The following is a 26,742-nucleotide window of genomic DNA, read 5'->3' on the forward strand; positions in this document are numbered from 1 at the left end:
CTCTTGGCACATAAAACATGCCTGATATCCCTTAACAATGTCAGTATTTCACCAGGAGAAATGATTTTCCTTAATGTATGGGGTTAAATTTTGCTCTGGTCCACAAGAGGGCACCCACAGATGGTAAAGAACTTTAGGTTCCTGTACTATGGAAGGGTTTATAAAAACATGTAATTGCTTGATTAGTGCTGTTACATACTGTTTTAACCCCTCCGTGTTCTCCATTCCAGTAAGATTTTTATTGACTGTCACCAGACACAAAAAGTTAAGGAACTCATGAAGACCAAACTATGAATATGGTTAATTTTACCTGTTATATTATGAATTATTTGCTTCTCCCCCACACCACTGAAACTATAGTAAGTAGCATTTAGAATTCCCCTCCTGAGTAATTCAGAGATTTCTGTTTGCAAAGAGTTAAACATGCACTTTTCTTAATTCTCCTAGTGGTGAAAAGATTAAGACAATATAAACCTACACTGCTGTGGTCATCAAAAAGGAATGCTTGACTGACAAGAGCCAACCAATCACAATTCAGGCTAAGGGTTTAAATAGTGATGTGCTTCCTCTGCAGAACAGTGGGAATCTGTGGTAAGCTTGGATTGATTGCTAAAGAGTCTCCAGCTCTAAAGCTGCTGCTGTAACAGCACAGAGCACTGCAAGCCTTTGGCACTGTCAGCTCAGAACACGGCAAGCCTGCAGCATTGTTAGTGAACTGGTAAGTACCATACCTTTAAAATCCAGTTGTATTTTACAGGCACACACTGTCCTTGTGGCATTGTAAAACTGATGTCTTTTTCAAAAGCCTATAGGAAAAGCTGCATTTTTGCAAAGCTGATATTGATTGCTAGGTTTACATTCCAAACATTGTATAATGCAACCTCCCACAGCCTATAACGTTGTGTTATTAGTGTTGTTGAAGCACTGGATTTCCTAAATTCTGTTTGCAAATAAATGACCAGTTGTTTTAATGTGTTAAAAACTGCAGACTACAAATCCAGATTGCAGATTTATTGCTCTGTTAAACCATTTTCAATCTAAATGAATTTGAGAAATGCATATATCTATATATCTTTGACACAGGTTGTTTTCTAGCACTGTTCAACCAGCACTGCTTATAGTTTAGGTTCTTTCAGCATTTAGACATCCCTTTTGGACATTTATCCCTTGTTTTTGTCACTTCAGGAATACAATTTTTGTTGTAGGAAAAGATTTAGGTTCCACTTAATTGAACTGACTTGCTTTAGAAACATGAAAACCAGTTACTTCTTTGTCTTTGAAAAACAATTCAAAATTGGCTTGGAAAGGCAGTCTATTATGGGCAGATTGCCATTGACACCAGGCAAGCTGGCCTTTGCTACATGCGCACAGTCCTTCTGGCTGACAGAGGCAATTGCATCTGCAAAACCAAAAGAGAATATGTCTGAAGTCTTTTTACTTACTAGTTTTCAAAACTCCAAATAAATGGAAAAAAAGCAAACGTCAGATTTAGATGGTACCTTAATGAAGTGGTCATTTTTTTTCCTTGTGCTCAGCATCCATAGTTCATATCCAGGGCAAGTAGGTACTTAAATAAGACATGAGCTCTTATGAAACTCTGCCCTGCTCCCATAGTTGCTGGGCACTTTTGAAAAGTCTTATCATGAACTACTACCATCCCTTCAAAATAGATAACAAACCTGAACTGCAACCAAGTAACCTTGTCATCACATTCCTTACAACTCTACGTTGGCGTGATAGTAGAATAACAAGGGAGCTCTCCATTCTACCCTCTGCTTTTTTAAATTGAAGTTACAAAAATCAGTAATATTACTTTGCACCAACGCTCGAAAAGAGGATGCAAAATAATATTAATTTTGATACCTGAATTGACCAAAGCAAGATGTTTCAAGGCACATTTTGCAATGAAATTCTTTATTCCCCCTTTCTAGTTTTTTTTCAAGTCTGTGGAAAGTGAAATCAGAATGTGTCCTTTTTTTGGTGTCACCTATATATTGAATTGCCTGTACAAGTATTTTTTCTACAAGAGCTGCTCACTGTAGACTTGCTCAGCTTCCATATCTATATCCAACTGCAAAACAGAGAAACTTTCCAGCTTCAGAAAAGGGGCTAGGAAAAATTCAAATTGACATGGTAGCTATTTTTTAAAGTAAAAAACAATAAACTCTCTTTTGGCTTGTAAAAGTGAAGGGCAAATAGTCATACAAAGTCACTGCCTTTACTTCTTCTTCTAATTAATAGTACCATGATTTGTGATGAAGTCAAGCACGTGAATAAAGACAAAATAAAGAAAGTAACCTGGCACTCCAAGCCACAACACACTTCTAAGCTCCATTTTTATTTTCAGAAACAAACTCCCCACCAAAAACCGCAGATAAGAGAAGAGGAACTAAACCAGACCTTACCCAAAACCATGAAGTCACTTGCCATCATCTCGGTAATGCTGGGCATGCTCGTCACAGGACTAGACTCTGTAAGTTTTGAAATAAGCAGGGGGCACTCACTCATAGCAGCTATTGTTTACCTCCTTTATTGACCATAACCAATAATTTCTCCTTTCGTCTCTGAACTTGGCCTATTATTAGAATTCTACTTTCTAATGCTTGTAAACAACTGGCTTTATCTGATGGCATGACTGTATTTTGAACTTGTTTGTTATTTCCATCTACATTTCTTCTAATTATGGTGAAAAGGAAACACAAAAGTGGTCTTCTGGAGAGACCTTAACTAGTTATTAGAAAGGTGCAGAGAGGATCTTTTCCTCTTACTTTGTTTTTCTTAATACTAATCCAGTTGCAGAACCTCAGTTTCTAGGACGTCACTGAGATTTATCAGAGGGTAGTAATATACTCTCCCCTCTAATGCCCTAGTTCAGGGGTAGGCAACCCCTAGCATGGGTGCCAGAGTACCACACACAGACATTTTACTTGGCACACATTCTTCGGTGCAGATGGCAGGGAAGGGGCCAGAGCTGAACTGCAGAAACAAAGATTGGGCCCCTCCCGGCTTCCCCGCCATGTGATTCTGGCACTCCAACATCTTACAAGTCAAGGCTGTGGGTGTTTTTGGCACTCTGCCCAAAAACACTGCCAACCCCTGCCTTTGGGCTTGGCTTGTGGGACTGCTTAAGCCTTCCAAGAAGAACAGCAATTATAATGTTGAGTCAATGCATTGAAATTCAGATGTGCTTATCAATCAGCTGCATGTGTGCTGCTCAAGACTACAGGTGTACATCCAGGAATAGGTCTACATGCATACGCTTCAGAGACACAGACATAAATAATACAACAGTTTAAAAGAAAATATTCCATAACCAAAAAAAGCTTCTATTTTTTTCTCCCTTTAGGTTTGGAATAGACAGAAATTGTATGACTTACCCAGCAAACACAAATTGAGACACAAAGGTAAATACTTGCCACTTCTACTTTTATAGCCTAAAACTAGTTGTTGCACAGTAAGTGCACATAGCACAAGACAGAACACATTCCTTTTGCATATTTATATACTAAATGTGCAGCCTTCAACTACACATTATGGAACTATTGACAAATTGTAACCTTGCTTATTGTTGTCTTCTGTTAACAGATTGTAATTGTCTGAATGGAGGAACTTGCATTTCCTATACACTCTTTTCCAGGATTAGCCATTGCTCATGTCCAAATGGATATAGAGGGAATCACTGTGAAATAGGTAAGGTGGAATAGTTCCTATCCCAATCTAGATTCCTCCTCCTTCCTAACACTCATTTTCTGAAGTTACAAGTTATTACCTCTTTTTTGTGTACCAATAAAGAAGGCCTCTAGATTGGTATCTATTACTAATACACAGGAGAAAGAAGCAATGCCAAAATATTAGAACACTGCCTCTCAACCACTGAGTACATTTGAGGGATGCCTCAAGTCCAAAAAGGCTGAGAATCACTGTATTAGAATAAAGGTAGTTAGCACTTCTGGTTCTATTCCCTACTTCGTGAAGGTCATGACCTCTCCAATTCAGTTTCCCAGTTTGTAAGATACACTCTGTAGCTAGGGACAGAAACTACATATAAATTAATACAAGTGATCTGAAACAGGTTCAGATCTGTAGCACAACAGAAGTTCAGTGCATATAAACCACTTTCAAAATGGCTGAAACTGGTTTAAGATAAACATGGGCATGACTTAACTGATTTAGATTAAATTGGTTTATTGAACTTCTGTCCCAGATCCACTCTAGATTCAAGTTAACTCACAGTCCCCCAGCATCCCAGAATACTTCGTACCTCCCCACTGCCGACAAGGTAGGTGGGCTAGCCTTGGCCAAAGCTGCCTGCAGCAGCCGAGCAAGGAGGCCTGCTTTAGTGTCCCCCTTCCCCCCACCCTGGCCTCTGGCCTGGGCCACTGCAGGCATGTGGCTGCATTTCCAGAATCAAAAGTGAATGTCTGTTCACTTCTTTATCAGTCCAATCTATATAGCTTAGACTAACCTGTGAAGACTGAATTGATTCAGCCTCAAGCTTTTTGACTGTCTTTACTTACCCTGTTTGTTTGGAATGTTTCTCCAGAGTTTTTGGGAGACTTTGTTAGCTAGGTGAAGCAGGCTGAGATTCTTAAATAAAAGGTAATATAAGCCTGAAAATAAGGTATATATTTAATACCAAAACCCCTAGACCTTAGTGAAAAATTATAATGAATGCACACACATATGCAGAATTGTGTACGCAGAATGTTGCAACCATCTGACATTTTAGACCAATCAATCTTTTTCTTATTGGAAGGGCTTCATGGCTTCTTTCCATCTCAGCTTACTGCTAACAATCCCAAACAGGCTGCCAACTTTATATTCATATTTCAGATTCTGAAACACGATGTTTTAATGAAAATGGTCAAGACTTTAGAGGAACGGTGTCTGAGTGCGAGTACAACAAAGAATGTTTGTCATGGGACTCTCCCTCATTACTTAGGAGACCCTACAATGCAAACATGAGGGACGCTCTGCAGCTTGGACTGGGCAAACACAACTACTGCAGGTACAATAATGAAACAGTTACTAAGTGCTATCACACACACTCTTCAGCCCCAAAGTTCCTATAATAATGGTATATATTCAGTGAAATGCCAGGAGCTTCAAAGAGCTGCTTGCTAAAATTTGATTGCAAATATTTGGGTAAATTGTGCAAACTACCTAATCTTCAGATCTTCCACTGAAATTAATGGTATTTGGGGACTCTTGGCATTTTGCAGAAGTGGCCCTTTAAAGAGAAGAACCAATGCAACTGTTACAGAGAAGGTGGAGATGGGCTTTTCTCCATGACTATAAGGGCCAAGAGTAGAAGCAATGACCTCAAGCTTTAGCAGGGGAAATTTAGGTTGGCAATTAGGAGAGATTTTCTGCCTATAAGGGAGTCAAGCATTGGAACAGGCTACATAGAAAAAATGGAATCTCCATTGTTGGAAGTTTTCAAGAGCAGGTTAGGCAGACACTTGGCTGGGAGGTTTTAGTCAGGGATGATCCTGCCTTGAGTAGGAGGCTGGAGTAGTTGACATTGTGAAGTCCTTCCAGCCCTACTTTCCTATGATCCTATGAATTAATAAAATTAATGAGCTATTAGTTTTTATCAGACATTTATGATTATCCTTCTGTGAAGTAATTCCTTTAATATATATTTTTTTCAATGGAAGAGCTTTGATGATTCTTGTTGATGGATATTAGGCTTTTATTGAGTCATCAGTATTTAGTAGTCATAATGAACAAATGATTTTTCTTTCTCATTCTCCAGAAATCCAGATGGAAGTTCTAAACCCTGGTGTTATGTTAAGAAAGGGTTCCATATCGTGCCACACTTTTGTAATATACAAATGTGTCACAGTGACACAGGTAAGCTAGCTCTTGCTTTAACCATACTCTGGTTTACTTTATACATGTACTTTCCACAGGAAGTGGGGAACTTCAAACTGGAGAGTTTTAGCATGTGTGAGGACCAAATTCTGTTGTTACACACTTAAGGGATTTATACATGAGCGCCCCAGGGGGTGGGGAGAAGGAAGGGGATTTTAAAGCACCTGGAACATCACATGTATCAGCATCCCTGCACTGAAATGGCAGCGGGGGTGCTTTATCTAAAGCTTGTTGAACAAGGTTTAGTTAAAGCACCTCTGCTACCATTTTTCAGTGCAGGATGCTGATACATGTGATGCTGGAGTCTGCTGGAGCACAGTAATTACCATACTCTAGCAGACTCAATTAATCAAGACTGTTTTTGAAGCACTGTAATTACTGTGTCTCAGAGCAGCCATGCTGCACATGTATAGGTGCCCTCTATGCTCAAATATCTTCTGTTGATAAACTAAAGGCAGAAACACCATATAACATGTGCCACTTAAAATTAACATCTTCATAAGGACTGGATGGTGTAAGTGTGAACACCATCTTGACATTTTCATGACTTGCTATTTTCTATTTTCAGCACATGGACAGGTGATTGGCTGCCATACTGTAAGTGCATTTGAAAAAAAGATTTTCCTTTATTTTACAGGGCCTACATGTGGCCAAAGGAGACAGACCAAGTACTACAAAATTGTTAGTGGGACACCTGCAAAGATAGAGTCTCAGCCTTGGATAGGTACCATCTATCATTATTCAAAGAAAGCAGCTGAGAATCACTTTGTGTGTGGTGGCAGTCTCATCCACCCTTGCTGGTTGCTTACTGCAGCACACTGCTTCCAAAAAGAGTAAGTGTCAGTATTAATGCTCCTTTTGCTATTTCCACTTTTCTTAGCTTGACCTCTTAGGGCAATGGCCATTTACTTAAACATAACACAGCAGTAACTGTCAACAAATTTGCTCTTTTAAGCAATGCCAAGAGGACATATTAAGTCACAGAAAGCCTAAATCTTCCATTTCATAATAAAATAGGAATGGTGTGACAGAGTAGACCTACCAGGTTATAACCTAAAAAAAACACATTCAGGTGGAAATGTAGGATAACTTTAAGCCAGGATTTTTTGTGGCTCAGCTCTTCTCAAAACTTGTTTTCAACTTGCCTTTCATCTACCATCTTCACAGAATACTTCAAGGGAAGCTGGCTGATAACATAGTATCAGTTCCCCTGGGATTTAAGGTGCTTCAGGAGGGCTCATTACCAAGAAGAGGCTAAAGATTTTAGAAAAAAACAAGAGAGCTAGTTAGAAATAGATTGAGGATGGGGTTTTATCAAAGTACTTGTGGGGATCTGAATTCTTTTCAAATGGAGAATTGGGAATCTTCCACTCTTTAGAACAGAGGGGGACAACTTTTTTTGCAGGTGTGCCATAAATTAACCACACCTTTCCTGAGTGCCACTCGGATCCTCTTCCCCTTCCTAATCTGCTGCTCTGCTTCCTGCCCTGTACTCCTTGCCCAATGTGCTCCTGTGCCATCTGTTTCTTGCCCTACCTGCTGCTGAGTTTTCTGCTCAGGCCCCTAGCCTTGTGGCAAGTGAGCCAGAGTTTGGACACCCCTGCCATAGGAAATACTTAGGCTCAGACTTTCACAGTGACCTAATTTGCTATACCATATAAGCAATTAGAGAAGTAACCATATGCCTGTTATGAAACAGGAATAGGAAGACAAATGTTCACATAACTAAGGCTTGACCCACATTATGAATAAAATTTAACAAATCTTGCTCATGTTTTCAGAAGCCCGATATCTTTATGTCTTCTTCTTTATCTTCCATCCAGGATAAACCCATCAGAATATACAGTTATTCTTGGAAAATCCCAGCTGAATTCCACTGACAAAAAAGAACAGAAGTTTCAGGTGGAAAAAATAATCACTCATCCGGGATTTTCAGATGAGTCAGGTGGTTATGAGAATGATATTGGTAAGTGCCATCTAAAATATGTCTCTCAAATCTGGAGTCTAATGTATTATTGTCACATAAGGAGGAAGAAGCTGTTTAAGTTAAAGTAAGGAGAGAGAGAATTAGGTCTATATCAGGCAAGAAATCCCTCTTGTACCAGCCAGCATTTTATCAGAACAGATTTACTTGTTTTGCACTTGCTACCCAGTTCCATATACCCTGGCCCCCTTCAGAAAAAAACAAAGGCACGTTCTGTTTTTCACTGATCCAGGCTTAAAGTTGAAGTTTTAATAACAGGTGCTTAAGTCAGGGTGTGACTCAGTTGCTGTGTGTGGTTTAATGTGTTAAACACATGCTGCTAACCCCAGTATCCTGTCAAAGAACAATTGAGAAAAGATTCACCTGGCTAGTAGGGTCTCATTTCCATTCATGAGAAGTCTATTTCTCAGAGTTTTGTCATTCATTATCATGCAGGTAATTGAAAGTGAAGGCTGGAAAGCTTACCAGTTTCAACTTGATAAAGATGGATTTGGGACCAAAAAATATCCCAGCTATGATTCAGGCCCTATGATTGTATGATAGAATTTGTGTATAAGTACAGCATTTATTATGAATATTTCCTATACAACATTAAGTGCACCCTCTGATTTTGTTTGTTTAGCTTTGATGAAAATACAGTCAGCATCTGGGCAATGTGCAGTTGAATCTGAATATGTCAAAATTGTTTGTTTGCCGCCTGAAAACTTGGAACTGAGGGTCAACACCCAATGTGAAGTTTCTGGCTATGGGAAACAAGATAACTGTAAGTAAATTGCTCCTCTTCTCAAACTTGTATTCATGGAATGAGGGTTATGAGCCTAATCAGACTTGGGAATCTGTTGTACCTCTTACTTTAGGTTTGGTGCATAAAGGACCAAGTATTACTCTGTGCTATATAAAAGGCCAGGTGTCACTGTCACTTTTTTTCTTTTTAAATACAAATAAAAAACCTTGGTTAGGGGATTTTTTTTAATCACTTGAGAAAAGAGCAGGGCAAGCTGGCATACAATTTGAGCATGGTATAGTGGAAACACAGTCTCTTAATATTGTTAATATAGATAGAAATATATATTTCCTCTATGTAATCTATCTTGATCCCAAAATTCAGAAGTAACAGTGTTCCTTACACTCTGCTACTGCAGTAACCCATACGCTGTGTGGTATTACTCCCTACTGCCATATACCAAGATAAATTTCCATCTCTCCCATCATGATGTTTATGCTGGGCACTTCATACTTGGGAGAATGCTGAAATAAAGAGCATCATAAAATCTAAACATGGAAACTGAAGGAGACTACAAAGCCATGGCTGGCATTTTTAAAGGGCTTACTTCACCTGCAGCCTATTGCCATGAGCTACTTTGAAAATCCTAGGCTATGAACAACTACAGTTCATGTACAGAAAAATAGACAGAATAGGAATATGTCTTGTGTAGTACATCTGCACAAAAAATAGCATTAGAATTTTTGGAAAAGGTCTGTCTCAACAAGTTCCTGTTGTTTGCAGTTGACTATTTCTACTCTCAAATACTGATGTCAGCCAATGTGAACTTACTATCACAAGCTCTGTGCCGGGATAAATACTACAAAGACTATAAAATTACCAGAAACATGGTCTGTGCTGGGGATATTCACTGGAAAGTCGATGCCTGCAAGGTAAGAGTGGTTATATATTTTTTTCAAACTACTTCTGAGAGAGAGTCCTTGCAGAATACACTACTAAAACCCTAAGTCATGCATTTTTAGAGCCAAGAAATTGTGGTGTTCCTTCCCTGCAGTAGCCAGACATGGCTCAAAAAAGATTTTGAATGGAGCAGGGAAAGCAAGACTTTCCCCTACACCTCTGCCCAGTATGTGGAGGAAGGGAGCAGCTGCACTTTTTAATGGCTACGATTGCAGCCTCAAGTCTACGACAGCTTCAACTACTACTGTATTCCTACATCTGTTGAACCAGTGGTTGGTAGATCCCTTTGCCTCCCTCAAACTCAGCTCTGCAGAGATGTGGTAGGAGACAGGTTCACAGAGGTGCATTGCTTTTGCACAGGCACCTCGCACAAAGTAGATGGGCCTTCCCTGACCTTAAATGAGGAAGCAGAACCAGCTTTTAGCTGCACATCTCCTGTAGAGTTAATTGCACATTATATTCGATGAGCAAAATAGTTCATTGTAAAGGAACCCCACAATTTAATCCTGATTCAAATGTTCCATTATTTTAAACAATATAAGAAACTTACCTGTAAAAGAGAGATGCTATAATGAAAGTTTTTTTACGCTCAGAAAACCAACCACGATCTGTTGTATTTGCATTTTCAGGGAGATTCCGGTGGCCCTCTTGTCTGTGAACACAATGGCAGCATGACTCTGTATGGGATTGTCAGCTGGGGAATTGGCTGTGCTCAGGAAAACAGTCCTGGAGTCTACACCAGAGTCACCCAGTATCTTCCTTGGATTGAGTCTGAGATGAATGGAATCCATTTCAAAAGCCATGTCCCCTCCAAATAAGTGATCTTTTCTTGAGGCCTGGATCCAAAGCAAGAAGTCTGAGCACTTCTATCACACAAATGGGACTGAACCATGTATCGATGCAGTACATTGAAACCCTGAGTGTTAGTTTGGAGACTACTCGTGTGAGTTCCTCTCAAGTTTGCTTTAAAAATGCTTCACATCAGCACATCTGAAGCAAATAGACCTCTGCTATGTCCACTGCTGTGGATTACCTGGAAATCATTCCATAGGAAACTAACATTTAAATAATAAGTATTTCCAAGCACGGTACTGAAAGTTACCTCCCTACTTTATATAAGAACCAATATTAGTCTTTTGCAAGTATCTGTAAAGTTTTATCAATCAGTAACTTAATCATTTTATTTCAACTTTTTGAAAAATTGTTTATTTTGTATGTTCCTTTGTTCTAAAACAACTATTGTTTTAGTTTAACCTACTGAAGAACATCAGGATATGAGTATTAGCAGCCTAATACAGTTGAACCCATATTCAAACAGTGAACTAGGTCTCATGTATCAGAACAGAGTTGTGTCACTGTACTGTCATGTACTGAGTGAAATTCTGGTCAGAAAAAACAAATCTCTACTTAGAATGAAGTGATATTTGGCATGTGGGCCCAATCTTGTAAACCTTATACATGCTGAATGCTCAGCAACATTACTGGTGGTCATGTCTTGGTAAGATAACTGTAAGGACATTCCAGTTAACTGAGTACATTACAGGAAACCAAACTGTTATAGAAAACCCTAAGTGGCTTTCAGACCCAATCCCACCAATGGTTTGTCCTGACCCTTCCAATATCAATGTATGTCCGTATGTGTACTGATTATAGGTTTAGATGTTGGCAGGTGTTTGGGGTGAGGGGCAAGTTGTTATATTTTCCTTTCATTTCTGGCCAAGTTCTGCCCTCAAGTGCCTGTCCACTGTATGCTACAGGTATGTAAGATGCCAGAACTTAGCCCCATTCATTTAGATAAGGGTGTTTGAGAGCTACCTCTTTCCCAAAGATGTATTATATGCCTGTTAATTTTATTTTTAACTGTTTTTTAATTATTTGTAATATTTGTATGGAGGCTGGAACCTCACCTGTTATTTAATTTTTTAAATCTTTTTTTAACTTATTGTTAAAGGAGATGAAAACTCTTAATAAAAATGGCTAATCTTATGTGGATGTTTCAATCTCTTTTCTCTGCAAAAGGCATGGCTTGAATGGAGGAACAGGAACTAAGAATTCCTAATATCTTAGCCTTCCTGTTCAAGTAATTAGTGCCAAATAATATTGAGGAGGGATAATTTCAGTCCTGCACAGGCAGGCTATTTAATGATTATGACCTCTGTATGATCTTCCTTCAGTTAAACAAAACCAGTGTTCTTCTGCAGCATGCAGAGGAAGGGTTGATGCAGCAAATTGTACAATAAGTCAAAAGGAAATAAGTTCCTTCCTTCCTGAATCTGCAGTATAAAGCTGCTGTAGCCATAAGATGGGGGAGGGTAGACACAAAATTTAGTCCAAGGAAAAAAAAAGTCTACTAAGAAAATATATAGTGTAACCCTACAGCCAATAAAATTTCTTGTTTCTTTCAAGCTTATATTAGCTGACATTTGACTTCTGCCCTCTAGAGCTGTAGTTCTTAATATTTTTAGATTCAAGATCCCCCTGATTGGATTCAAGTCATCCCTGATTAGACTCAAGGCACACCTCAAAAATACAGCTTTAGCTTTCACTCAGTTTTTGACTATGGAACAATGATAGAGCAATTCTTCTGTTGTAAAGAACTCAAAAAACCCAAACAACCCCCCCCCCCAAAAAAAACCAAACAAACCTCAAAACAAAAAACAAAAAAAGACCCATGACAATTCTGAATATTTTTTCACATTGGGTTTATTTTGTGAATCATGTGTAGATGTTGGCACACTTAACAGTGCTAATATTGAGCAGCAACCCACAGCACCCTTAAAAGCATTTTACAGAACCATGGTTAAGAATCACTGCTCTAGAACGACGAAAGACAATCAAAGCTCAAGACACCAGGAGGTTTTTCTTCTGCTAAGTCTGATAGAAAAATAAAGTGCTTTTGGTATCTATTTCCCAAAGCTCATTTTGTGATTTCCACCCCCCCATGGCTCCCCCTCACCTTTTTTTCAAATAAATTCAACCACTGTGATTGGTCCGTATGAAATCTTTCAGGGATGATACTCCTAAATCTTCAGTTCTGGCATGGAGTGTTAAAAATGTGCAAGATGCAACATTTCAGGCATATGGGACATCAGGAGATCACTTACCATTTTACTCCCAGAAAACAAGATGCAGTAAGTATTTCACCATCTCTTGACCTTACAGACAGTGGTTTTAGAAGAAGCCTGTATTCAAAATGTCCCAACAGGAATTTTGGAGAGAGTACTGAGTGGTAAAACTTGTACCTCAGTAAACAAGCTTATGCAAACCTGAATACAAAGGAGTCTAGCTTATACATTACCTCAACCTGATCCCTAGTCCTTAAAACTGCAGGGGGAGCATGTACAACAACAGGCACGGGGGGCTGCCATGATAAGCCCTTGAAAATGGCAGCTGGCCCTATGATCTGCCCAGGAAAACAGCTGTCTGCCACTGAATTGGGTAGACCCTTATCTATTCAGGATGTAGGGGGCAATGTGAATACTGCCTGTAAGATACAATGTATTTGTCTGATGCCCTAACTCAGTTGTTTTCAACCTTTTTCATTTGTGAGCCCCTCTGGAAATTTCAAATAGAGGTATGCACCCCTTTGAATTATAGGTATGGGTATTCACATACTCTTGAGTGATCATAGCCATCTTTCAGAGACCCCTTAGACATAGTCTGTGGGCCCCCAGAGGTCTACAAACTACAGGTTGAAAACCACTGCTTCAACTAGAAAAGCTAATAAACCCAAGTATCACTACAGCATCCTTCTAAAATAGTCAGGAAGGCCAGGAAGATTTGGTATCTTATCTGATAAAACACTGCAGCTTATTTGTATGGACAGCCTTCAAAATACTGGTACACAAATGGAAACGTATTTAAGGATCTACTTCCATAAAACCAGGATCTGAAGAGTGTTAGAGTTAGTATGATAGTGGGATAGTAGTATGATAGTAAAAAACATACACCATAATTAATTGATAGCAATACAACTGCAAATAAAAAGGAAGAAGGCCCCCATATGTAACATTTGCACGATGGTCTTGTGCATCCTAAGGTTCAGGGATTTCAGATAAAAAGGTGAACAGAGACAGGGGCTAGGGATCTGGTGAAATTCAGGTTCAGTTTTGTATTCTGTCCTCTTCCCTCACTGCTTCCCTCTCCCCCACCCCCAAAAGTTCAAAGATATTCACAATCCAGACATTTTTGGATCCTTCACAAACAAGTTCCATAATCTGCAGCAACTTCCTGGTGAACAAGAGACAGCATCTGCTATACTTCCCTGTACCACAACAAAAGGAAGAGCCACAAGCAGAACTCATGATTGCGCGCAGAAATGGCAACTGTCTCCTCTCAAGTTAAAATATTTTATTTTAGATAAAAGCAAACCAGCTGACAAAACTGAAATCTTCACACATGAACACCTGATGAGAGCTGCCTCTGCAAACTAAGCCCAGCCATGAAGGAGATTGGAGGGACACATGCTCCTCCACAGTGTTCCTTCATGTAACTTTCCCTGCACCAACTGATTCAGTTTCTCTGATGCACGCTATCTGGTGCTGGCTATAGCTAGCAGACCCTTAAGGGAGAGGTGGGAGTTGGAAGTACAACGCATCCACTGCTCCCCAATCTGTCCTACAACAGACTGTCCTTTCCCTTGTAAAGCATGCAGGGAAATGCACAGGGATGCTGAGGGAACAGTCAAAATAATGAAGGGAACTGTGTGTAGAGCAAGGTAAAGAGCTCTGCAGGCAGAAACAAAAATGGATGCAGGCTAGGTAAGGGACATATCATCCCTCAAAAATGACTAGGGGCTTAGGAAGCAAGACCTAAGAGGAAAGGCTAAAAGCACTAGGAGCAGTCAGTCTGGAGAGGAGAAGACTGAGGTGAGATTTGATAACAGTCTTCAAATACCTGAAAGGCACCTACAGAGACTAGGTACAGACATTCAAAACACTTGAGGTAGAATCGATTAAAGTTACACAGTTTACTTTAAGCACCCTAGGTTAGACAGGGCGCAAACAGAGCACACGTTTGCCCTTTGGTGGGGAGGGGGAAGTGCTCCTGTATACCTGCCAGGATAGGATCTCCCTGGGTTGCCAGACACTGCTGAGCACAGCCGAGTGTCCTGTAACCCTGACCAGCTACCAGTCATGGGCAACCATAGCTCTCCTTGCTGCCACATCATCTGTCGGGTATCCTACACCTGCAGGCAGTCAGCAAAGGGATGCATGCTCGCCTTGCAGCCCAGTCGGGCTTCAGCTCTGTGGGGCTGCCCCAATCATGGAGGCATGGGGGGTCCTGTGTTTTGTCTGGGGTCGGGGCACAGAGGTTCTGCGCTAAGCAGGACAGAGGCAGGGGGCAGAGTGGGACTCATGAGCTGCCAAGGTGAATGGGGGGTAGTGCCAGCAGCACACTACGCTTCTGGCCTGGGTTGGCAAGGTACAGAGTGCAGAACTGTGGAAACTCCATCCTTGGAAGTTTTCAAGGGCAGGTTAGACAGACAATTACCTGGGATGGTTTAAAAAGTCATGCTCCTACCTTGAGCTGGAACAGATCTTGTGAGGTCCCTTCCAGACCTACTTTCCTATAATCGAGGTCCCAGTTCTACATAATCCATGCACAAACATGCAGGTACACACAGATAAATACTTAGATTTAAGTACAGAGCATGGTGGTACAGGGCACTTTTTGGAAGAGAGGAAATGAGCTTATCAGAAGAATTTTTTCTTTCTTCTTTCTCCAAATTTAAGTAAAATGGTGTTTACTTCATTCGTGACCTTTGCTCTCCCACCAGCAAAGTTTTCACCTGAAAATGAACATGCAAAATGCTGCAATTCTACAGAAAAAAAATGGTTTCTTCCTCCTCACATCAAACCACTGGGAATGTAACACACAGCACACAGAAATTAAAGGCCCTATGCTTTCAGCTACATAGAACCAAACAGAACAATCCATCCTAGCTGAGTTTTACATTCTTTCCTCTTCTCTTTACCACTTCAAGTCTTTACATGATTCTGATTCATCAAATATAAAATGTTTGCAGTAGTCATACCAGTGCACCTTGACTTCTGAATGTATAGATTGTTCCAAATGAACCCTGAGTAATACCAATAACTTCTGTTGTCATTACTGTATGTTCACAATATCTTAGTTCTGTAGACTAAGAATCTAAAGTAAAGAAAAAGTAAAGCAACATCCCAGGAGTAAAACAAACTACACTGATAAAAAGACATCTTTAACAATTGATCTTCAGGAGAATGATGCTGTTTACGTCACATCCCAATCAGACCTCACCGCCACATGGGGCTTTCAGAGACATGAGCATACAAGGAATTGCATTCTCTTCCTTTTGCACAATCCTTCCACTGGAGTGTGTTGCTTTTAGTCTTCATAGTGCAAGAAATTTGCAAGCTTTTAATCTACATGTTGCTCTCCAGGGCCACGTCCACACGAGCATGGATGCTTGTTTCCCTGGGGACATTGAATAGGAGGCTCATGACATGGCCCAGTAAATGTTGAAAACATTTCAGATATGGACATAGAATTTGGTCTTTCTTGTTGCCCTGGGAAAACTGGAAAAATGACTAATTAGATCTGAAACGTCTTTACTTCTCTGTTATACTTCCGCAGAAGGTATATCTTAAGAAACACAGAAAAAAGATGATCTAGCATTTCAAGAAAATAGGAAGCTGATTGAACCTATCAAAACTTAAGAGGAAATGATACATACTGTTTGTGTAGATTACTTTACCTTATATAGTTGGAGTATGTTACTGAAGATGGAAGTGAAGTGACTCAAAGCACTTACAAACAAACTGAATTTAAAATAAACTAGTGGTGGTGATACAATGCCCTGGGAAATAGTCACCTGTATATTGCACATGCTGTATCGTTTATTTCTATTGTCCAAGTCCTCCCACATAAAATCCCACAGCACTGAACTGTGGACTAGTAAGGGGTTCATGTCTAAGAGCAGTGTCATGCTGGACGAGAGCACTTATTGGGGTGTGAAGGACTGAGCCATCTGCACCTACCCACCTTAGAACTTAAAGCTTGAATTATTTCCAACCTGGACCAGATTCAAACAAGTAAATGACCATTCAGACAAGGTATGTTTATTAACAAATGCATAGGTCCAGATTCTGTCCTGGCATATATCCCTTGAAAATTCATTGCAGCCATTATCATTGCACAAGTTACCAAGCTGTTCATAATTTGGAGCAAACAGATTAAATTCTTATGACAAGTCAATCATACATAGAGATGTTTAGAAACATTTTAAAGTAAAAATGCAGGAGAATTCATAGATCAAGTAAAATTTGCCTCTTCTCACCAATAGTGATGTAGGACAATAATCACCCAGATTCAGAGGAATGAATAATAATACTTCACACTACCAAAGGAGTTTAAACACTGATTGTAGTATTAAGCAACTTCGCATTTATCTTTTAAAAAGGGTAATTCAGATAAACTCATCCTTGATTTTAACCCCTGAACAGCTTTAGAAAAACCTCTTAATGAAAGATTTGGAACTATAAAAAAAAGGGAGAAGCAAAGTGCTGTTAGGACCCACAGCGCACGCTATTCCAGATGGAGTGGGAATCTAATTGCTTCCATATTCCATCAGTCATGGCTGAAAACTGTTTGAACTGGCACTGAATGATAATGATGAACATAAGGATCACCCCCCATGGACAACGGGGGATTACTCCAGCAAATCACTTCAGAGGCAAAACAACAAAACAAAAAACAAAACAACAGGGGCACGAGCAGGGCTGGGGGGCAGGGGCTTTGGGTGGGGGACAAGGGGCACAAGCAGGGCATCCTGACATGTGCTCCCTGCCCTCATTTTGTTTTTCTGGCATGCTAGCACTCCGGCACCTTCCAAGGTAGGCACTGTGGGTTTTTTCGGCACTCCGGCCAAAAACTGTTGCCTACCCCTGCTCTAATCATTGTATTATATGCTCCGTGCTGCCCAGGTCACACTTCCCCTGTGTGCATGGGACCAGTGTGGGCAGCAGGCAGGGTTGTGCCCCTCGCTGCAATGGAGTCCCCCAGGGCTCGGTCCTAGGGCCGGTGCTGTTCAACATCTTCATTAGCGACCTGGACGAGGGTGTGGAGAGCACCCTGTTCAAGTTTGCTGATGACACCAAGCTGTGGGGTAAAGGGAATACACCGGCAGGCAGGGACCGCATCCAGGCAGACCTGGATAGGTTAGGGAAGTGGGCGGATCTGAACAGGATGCAGTTCAACAAGGACAAGTGCAGGGTGCTGCACCTGGGGAGAGGGAATCAGCATTATGGTTATAGGTTAGGGGCTGACCCTCTCGGCAGCACAGAGGCAGAGAGGGATCTTGGAGTCAGGATTGACTCCAGGATGAATATGAGTCGCCAATGCGATGAAGCAATAGGCAGAGCCAACCGCACCCTGTCATGCATCAACAGGGGCATCACTAACAGGTCCAGAGAGGTCTTGCTCCCCCTCTGTGCGGCGCTGGTCAGGCCGCAGCTGGAGTCCTGTGTCCAGTTCTGGGCGCCGCACTTCAAGAAGGACGTGGAGACCCTGGAGAGGGTCCAGAGGAGGCCACTCGTATGGTTGGGGGCCTCCGTGGCCAGCCCTATGAGGAGAGGCTGAGGGACCTGAATCTCTTCAGTCTCTGCAAGAGGAGACTGAGGGGGGATCTTGTGGCTGCCTACAACCTTATCAGGGGCCAGCAGCAGGACCTGGGGAAAGTCTGTTCACCAGGGCCCCCCTTGGAGTCACCAGGTTTAGGTTAGATATTAAGAAGAACTGCTTCACTGTAAGGGTGGCCAGAGCCTGGAATAGGCTTCCCAGAGAGGTGGTGCTCTCACCTTCCCTGAAGATCTTCAAGAGGAGACTGGATAGGCACCTGGCTGGGGTCTTATGACCCCTGCCATCCCCAGTGCTCCTTCCTGCCCATGGCAGGGGGTCGGACTCAATGATCTGTCTAGGCCTCTTCCCATTCATTGATTCTATGATTCCATGATCTAATTATTTTCATGTACAGCATCTAATTATTAGGGAGTCATTCTAAGTCCAGGGTTGCCTTGTATTTGGGTAAATACTGTATATATATTGATTTATATATGTTTACTTATATTCTTATTTCTGGCGTAGTCCTTCAACAAAACAAAAAGTATTAGAACACCAACGGTAGTGGGTGAACCTATAAAATCCTGGAGGTTCAAATCCAATAGGAAGGAAAAAGTTCAGATGATTGTCCAAAACCTTTAATGCCCAACACAATACGTTCATGCAGTTGGAAAAAAACCCTTCACTCTTTTCTTTTTTGTTCGTCCTTCTTCCCCTTTATAAAGGCTCCAAGAAGACCCAGTGCCTCTTTTCAATGACAAATGGTCACTAGGGGCATGTCCAGACCTGCATGGACATTTGATTCCCTGGGGACAAGTAGCGGTGGTGCACCTTGTGCCACCGCTTCTTGTCCCTGGGGAACGCCCGTGCCATGCATGCTTTGGCATAGGGGGAGCCTGGGGCCAGCACTGTGCTGCCCCCAGCAGCCTTGCCTGGGGTCCTGGGGGCCTCCTGGAGCTGCAGCCATGGCAATCCTGCCGGGTGAAGCCTGGCTGGCAGCCACAGCACAGCTTCAAGCACCCTGGCTCCACTTTTTAGCCGCACATGGTGCCCAAGTGTGTACTGCTTTGGGAGGGTTTTCCACAGTTTTTTTTTTACCCTGGGATATCCAGGGGTCAAAAAAAGCTGCAGGAAAAAAACCAGAGCGGCACACACTTGGGCAGCATGCACTTGCAGCACAGAGAACTCTGGACAGTGCGGTATGTGGCGCCGGAAACATGTTTGCTGCCCCACATACCGCACGACCGCGCTTGTCTGGATGTGCCCTCAGTGTCTGCCAAGAGGCCCATTCTCATCACAACCCCCATCTTCAATACTTACCAGCTATTAATAGTGTTTGGTAATTGAGTAAGCTGAACCATACTGAGTAGCTGAAAGGAAACAGGAAAGGATTTAGTTATATACTATACAGTTGTGAGGGAAGATCTTCAGAAACCACAAATAGCAATAAGATACACAGTTCTCATTGATTTTCAGTGGAAGCTGGAGTGCCTTCACTGTCTCCAATTTTCCCCTCTCCTGACTACTACAATACACAGGCCTTACAGTGAGGCAAAAGGTCAATGATTTACAGGTCAAAGGCTAAAGAAACATTCATTTCGAAAAGATGATGTTCAGCTGCTGTTTGCTGTGAGGGAAGAGACAGGGAGTGAAACCCTGAGTAAACCCAAGTATCAAGGGTACACACACAGGCAGACTTCACATCTCCCTGTTCATCAAGGAGTTGGGCTATGTGATCGTATTGGGTGAAGCCCTGGTGTAGGGGTGCCTGAGGCCTCCTATGTATGTATGTATGTGACTGCATACAAATTCAAAGAAAATAAAAACAAACCAGTGGCAATTGAGTCTCATGCTTTTGAGTTTGGGTACCATGCTTGCAACTGAGTTTGGGTACTTTGCTTTTGCATTCAGAATACCTGTGAAGGCATTTACAGTGGACAGTATTAAAAAGCAAGACACATGTATACCTTCTCTTCTAGATAGCTCATGGATGTTCTCTCTGTTTTCCATGAATAAATAGAAAGAAAGGCATATAGACTGGAGGTACAGGTTGTACTCTGAGCAGGGAAAAACCTACCAAGGTTCCCATATGCTGCCCTGCCACTCTCTCTCAGACCCTGTGAACAAACACTTGGGTTTTACTCAGGGTCCCAAATATCATGGAGTTATTTGTAAAAACAGTGGTTGTATTCATAATTGTAGCTGACTCAAAGCAATTCTAACCTTCCAAAGTGCATGGACAATTGTAGCAAATCTGCTGCACCCCTGCAATCCAAGAGCAGTCCTAGCACTGCAATTCATGCAGGTTTATGCTTGCTTCTACATAGAACTCCACTGACTCAAGGCACCTGGTCTCATCCAGCCAGTCACTTCCCACATTTCTGGGCTTTTGTTGTAAATGCCAGCTCAGTCTGCTATTATAAAATTAATATCCTTCAGAATCCATTTCCTTCTGGAAATATTAACATGGACACCTTCCAAGTAATCAGCATCCACCACAGCTTTTGCCCTGAGAAAATGTTTCAGGCTACAAAGAAACAATAGCTGTTTATAATTCCAAAAGCAACTTTAATTAAATGAACTCACACACAAAGCACACGGCTATGGAACACGTGACCCAATGTAACACGATAAAGAGCAAGAAGTACACGTGCAGCATGTTCAGAACCAGTGCAGGTTATGCAGCAGATTTGTGGTTCAGACATAGGATGGAATTAGGATTCCTGTGTATTATTTCCAGCTTAGTTGCAGGCCAAGGCATAGTCAGATCAAGTAAACTAGGTCAACATTTCCCTCATTATTGAAAGACTGAGATTTAATTCATTTATGTCTGTCCCGGGGAGACGGGGCGGGGCTCGCCCGCGGAGGCGGCGGAGCCCGAGCGGGACATCCGCCGCTTGTTTATGCCGGAAGCCGGCGCCCGTGCCGGTGGCCGGGAGCCGGCAATAAAAACAGCCGGCCGGGACGGACGCGGTGGGAGCCCGGAGGAGGGACTCCCTGCCGCGGAGACAGGGAGTCCAGAAAGGGAGACGGCAAGGGGACCCGCACCCGGCGGGAGCGCGGACGCCGACGGGGAGGGGCTACTTACCCCATTGGGGGGGAGGACAGCGGCGGCAGCTGGACCCCGAACCCGGAGCGGGGAGTGGCGGGCCGGCCCGGACAACGAGGGTTCCAGCGACGGGGAGTACTGGGACTGCGTCCCGCCTGCGCCCGGAGTTTGCAGATCGGGAGTCGGCGCTGGGACCTGGAAGGGCACCGACGAGGCACCGTGAGCGCCTGGACCGACGCCGGACACCAGCGGGCCAGAACCGGAAGGGAGGACCCCCAGAAGGACCCAGGTCAGAAGCGGGGATGCCCGCCGGCTAGGTTTCTACCCCGGGCAAGGGACCCGGTGAGAAGCATCACCGGGGCACCCCAGGCGAGGGCCGGGGTCTCGCCCACAGGAAATCCAAGGGGGCGTAAGGCCGGGGTGTTAAGGGGTGGCGGAGCCCCGCAACGTGACCGTCGGGGACCCCGGGCTACGGAGAATCAGGAGCCGTCCCACTGAACCTTACAACAAGTCGTGGCGGGCGAGAACCAGGGCGGGGACCTGATTACCTTACATCTGCTCCGGACCTAGGGGGATAGCACCACCCTTCCACCGTGACGCTGTTCCGAAGAGGGTGCTCCCTCCACCTCCGCTAGCCCGACGGTCACAATGTCTGTAATGAATTACAAGTATGAGAGCCTCAACATTTGACAGTCAAAGATAGAAAGTGCTGCTAGAACCAAGTCCTGCAAAGGAAGACCTGCTCCAGTACATCCATGTCAGACAACAGAGCTAACAGTGTCCTAGAAGAACACTTAATTCTGAATGTCCTAAGTGTGCAGTTAGACTCTCAACTTTAAAGCTGAATTAAATAGACATCACAAAACCTGAACCTATTTCATTCAGGAAAAGAAAATTAATGCTAGTTTCCAGGAACCTGGCTTTTGCAGTCTGTGATTTAAAAGAACAGAGAAAGAACCATACCGGCAAAATAAACTGACAAAATAAAACAATACACTGGCAAAGCTGCAAAGCTGACTACGTGCCAACTACTGTCAAATGCACACAAATGAACCTTAAAAAGACAGGGAAGTCATTAGCTTTTAGCTTTAACAATTTTAGCAGAAAACACTTTATTAATGTTATGAGTAATAGGGGTCAAGACAAAGTTTGCAATCAGAAGTGTGATTTAGGTTGATGTCCTTTTAACACTGTTTGCCCAGCATTGGTAACCTTAGAAAGCAGCAATATTTGCAACACCATGCAAGCAAGCAATTCAAGTCCATCATCTGAGCCTGACATTCCCAAAAATATACTGCTATAATTAAAGTGGTAGTTCTTCAATTTATGTTGGTATAAACATACTTATACTGCTGCATTAACCAGAATGAGCTATACTATGTTAAGAGCTACACTATTATATTATTTTAAAAAATCATGCCCTTAAAAGGTAGCTATACAATACAATAATGGAGTGCAGACCAAGACTGAGTACAAGACACAAGCTCTCCCCCATCTACCATTTAGTTTTTCCCATGGACTGCTCAAGAGAGAGATTTATTAATTAAAATCAACTCGGTAGACTATCATAGTTTGCTTGTAGCTGTGCATTCAACTAATATTAGCATTTGGGATACTGCTAAGTACTGGGTAAAAGGGTGGATACCACCCCATGGATGGTAGGTTGTCCTAACCCACTTTTGAATGTGGTAGCTAAGGCAACATGCTGATAAACTCCTTTGCTGCTTTTAATTAATTGAATGTTCATTATTTCCCACAGTCTACTACCCCAACATCATTGCATGAGTTAATAAAATGGTACAAATCCAATAATGTTTTAAATAAATTAACATATTTAAAATGCTACCAGTATTCAAACCTGCCTGTTTTAAATAGGATATCTAGTCTTATTTTTTATTTACAAAGAATAGCAAGAAGAAAATTACTCTATGCAATCCATGATTCTGGCGCTCTTGTTTAGCTACTAATTGACTGCTTTCATAGCCTAGAAAAATCCTTGCCAAACAGAGCTCCTAATCTTGAAGTTTTAGCTGTAGAATCCCGCAATGAAGATAAAACAGCATCCAAAGATCCCTATACATATGCAAACAGGAGAAATTAAATGGACTCAACAAGATATCAATACAAATGTACATGTCAGTTCTTTTCCTGTTAACATTAGAATCTCTTTGACCTTGATAGATATGGCTCTGAAACTAGATTTGATATCAGTGTCATTGGACAGGCTGATAGAGTACAAGATTCACATTTGTTCTTGTTTAATAGTCTTTTGTCACACGATTAATAAATTAGTACTTTAACTGAAGATAACATCTCCCTTGGGAATAAGATCAAAGATCTTGGGCATTATATCACAGTGAAGTAGGCTGGAAAGGATCTCACAAAGTCATCAGTCCAGCCCCCTGCTCAAGGCAGGATCAGCCCTGACTAAACAAGTCTCAGACAAGCATCTGTTCAACCTGCTCTTGACAATTTCCAGGGGTGGAGATTCTAAAACTTCTCTAGGGAGTCTTTGCCAGTGATTGACCACTCTCATGGTCAGAAAGTTTCTCCTGATCTCCAGTGTAAATGTCCCCTGCTGAAACTCAAAGCTATTACTCCTAATCCTGTCCTCTACAGCCACAGAGAAATGCCCTGCAATCCAAGAGCAGTCCTAGCTCTCCATCCTCTCTGTAATCACTCTTCAAGGTATTTCAAGACTTCTAGTACCTCCCCTCTCAGTCTTCTCTTCTTCAGACTAAATAACACTAGTTCTTTCAGCCCTTCCTCATAAATCTTGCTTCCCAGGCCTCTAATAATTTTGTTGCTCTCGGATGGACTATTTCCGATCTGTCTCCAGCTTTTTTGATGTGTGGGGCCCAAAAGTTGATACACTACTTCTGCTCAGGCCTTACCAGTACTGAATAGAGTGGTTTAGTGATATTAGTTTGGTGATTTGTAAACTGTAGGGAGGGGTTGGGGGGGCTGAAGCGGGGAGAGAGGTTTAAAGAAAAATATGAAGCTAACATTTGGGAAAACTCTCCTAACCCCAGTGACAAAGATAGCTAAACTACAAAATCATCTTCCAATAGGAGTATTCTCCATTGTGGATGTTTTTCCTCTTCGGGAAGGTCATTCAATGCTGTCTTTCCTGTACAGAACAATCCTACATATGTAGGGGTCTACTTAGCTTGCAGGGGGACTTATCAATTTTCGTGGGTTGATCATGGAATAAAGTTCTAATTCCACAGTCATTTTGCAGCAGCCCTGGCCCTCAGTGCTGACTGGAGAGGTGGGGAGGGTCGAAGGGGTAGCCGCCATCTTGTCTGCTGCCTTTTGTGCCTTCCCAACAGCTGGCACCTTCCCTACCTGACAGCAAGGACTGCTGGCTCCAACTGGGGAGCCAGCATTTTATTTTTATTAAGATGTTTTTGGTTGTTGATTTTGCAGATATTATGGACAATCTTGGATTTTGCAATTTCCACAAAAATCCACAAAACTGAATTAAGTAGGTCCCTACACGTAGGTACAAGATCCTGGCAGAGAGGACCATTTATTCTCTAAGCAGTATTATCCTTTACTGATACTTTTATTGAAGAGGAACCATCAATTTAGCGTAATGCACAAAGCACAGACTGGCTCAGACCAAAGCCTTGGATCCAGAACCTTGAGAGATCCCAGTTTTCTTTTTTTCATTCAAACTACAGGCAGGTTTAAGTAGCTGTAATAAACTGGAATACAGGTCTTGGGAACTGTTTTTTTTCCCCTGTTGTTTCAAGAAATTGCTGCTAGGTGGAGCAACTGCCTCATAAAATGAAGTGTTTTTCTTGCAGTGAATCTGCTGATCCTATGAATGTAAATCATATCCAAATATCTACATCTGTCCTGTACCCTTTCTTCTTTCATTTTAATTTTTATCACATGGTAAGAGGCACCATGTACTCACTCTTCAGTTAGAAAGTATAGCACTCCTGAAAACAACTTCTCACAAAGTTGTTCTGAATACAACATACCAAAAACTAGAACTCTTGGTTCCAAAATGATACCTTTTATTAGACCAACTTGGAAATCACAAGAAAAATGTCCTTTTCTGCCACTTTTCAGGATCAGAGTTTTGGGATCAAAATACCCACTTACCTTTGGGGGCACATTTCTCACAAGAAAACCACTCTCTCTCCAGTTGTGTAGTTCTAATCCTCAAAAGGAACTTACAAAACACTTCTCAGAGACAAACCTATGAACTTCACTTCATCAACCTCCTGGATACAAAAAATCATGGACTAAATATAGACATTGGATTTATGACGCATTATAACCTGCCTGTCATCTGACTCCCCAGGTACCTCTCCACTATTCAACTTTTACATTCATCCCCCTTTTCTCCCCCGCCTCCCCGCCTGTCTCTCACTGACTTCTCAATTTACATCTTCACTGACTTCTTGTCTTGCATGCACACCAGCCCAGCCTCTGGCTTCTTTACTAATCATTCCATCCAGGAATGGCACACACCAACTGCAGAGGCTTCCTCAGCCTGACAAAGGGTTTTTAAACCCGAAAGCTTGCTAAAATTTTTTCCCAACTATTCAAGTTGGTCTAATAAAAGATATCAGATTCACCCAAAGAAACTTGTCTACTTACAACTGTCACACTATTAACTTGTGTTCTCACTCTTCTACTTGTATTCTGAAGCCTCTTGCAGTGGAGACAGACTATAAGTTCCCCCGAAACAGCGAAAACCTTTTTGTTCTGTGTACACTGTGGTTTCAGGCTTCCTCAAGTAACAGAACCCTTTCGCATCACCTCTTCTGCTGCGGAACCCTACTCCTATCCTGAAGATGGATGCAGAGCCAGGCAACTCAGCCTGGCAATGGTGATGCACTGCCTCCTGGCCTACTCTGCCATTACCTCATATCACTTTGCAGAACCCCAGGGAAGACACATTTTGTAAAACAGTGTATGTGTACATAATACCTTGGATAGTAGGACCCTGCTCTATGAGCAAAGCTTCTAGATCTTATTGTAGTATATATCTTATAGTTCACAAGCATAGTATTATGGTTATGAAAGCACTCACCAAAATTACTGTTATTTCACAGCTTGTCACCTTGACTACATCATACAGCTGTTGGAGATAGCACTAAGCTCAATGCATACCAAAGTACTGTTTGTCACAATTTGGAAGAGCTAGATCATAACCTGCAGCCAGGAAGCTTATGGCAAAAAGTGTCAGGCAGCATAACTCAGAGGAAGTAATGCAAAAGGATGATCCTAGGAGGCAAGGAGTTCCCTACCTCATGGATGATGTGTTAAACTCTGTCATTTCTAACCAGAATAAAGTACAGTACAACCAGCTCATTAATCTACTGGACCCTGGCTCTGGTGCTTTCACAGTTTGCATTAAAGGTTTCAGAACAGGAAAATAAAAGGTGCATGGGCAGATTGTGCCATCTACCCATAACACAATCTACAATCTTAACTGTAATGATATATATAATTAAAGCAGTACAATGTCCACAGTGTGGGTGCAGTTATTCCAGTATCTCTATGCTTTTACTAGTGCAGAAATAAATT

The 26,742-nt window shown here is 42.0% G+C and overlaps 1 protein-coding gene across 1 annotated transcript; it reads left to right on the forward strand.

The window, feature by feature from the left end:
- Window positions 1-581: 581 nt before the first annotated feature.
- Window positions 582-11,525, forward strand: PLAU (plasminogen activator, urokinase). Its single transcript, XM_090058266.1, has 11 exons — window positions 582-718; window positions 2,348-2,473; window positions 3,347-3,404; window positions 3,586-3,690; window positions 4,834-5,008; window positions 5,759-5,856; window positions 6,515-6,710; window positions 7,701-7,843; window positions 8,484-8,624; window positions 9,369-9,517; window positions 10,175-11,525. Exons 2-11 carry the CDS (start codon window positions 2,414-2,416, stop codon window positions 10,361-10,363), a joined length of 1,314 nt encoding a protein of 437 aa, XP_089914392.1. The 5' UTR covers window positions 582-718; window positions 2,348-2,413; the 3' UTR covers window positions 10,364-11,525.
- The last annotated feature ends 15,217 nt before the right edge of the window (window positions 11,526-26,742 follow it).

This window comes from Crocodylus siamensis, chromosome 7 (genome assembly GCF_052110815.1).
Source record: "Crocodylus siamensis isolate JL-2025a chromosome 7, ASM5211081v1, whole genome shotgun sequence".
In the NCBI taxonomy this organism is placed as follows: Eukaryota; Metazoa; Chordata; order Crocodylia; family Crocodylidae; genus Crocodylus; species Crocodylus siamensis.

Excerpts from the sequence above, each read along its gene's own strand:
- PLAU (XM_090058266.1), top strand. The coding sequence starts at position 2,414 with ATGAAGTCACTTGCCATCATCTCGGTAATGCTGGGCATGCTCGTCACA. Across the intron at positions 3,691-4,833 it reads AGGGAATCACTGTGAAATAG|ATTCTGAAACACGATGTTTT; the intron begins GTAAGGTGGAAT and ends TTCATATTTCAG. Across the intron at positions 9,518-10,174 it reads GGAAAGTCGATGCCTGCAAG|GGAGATTCCGGTGGCCCTCT; the intron begins GTAAGAGTGGTT and ends TTGCATTTTCAG.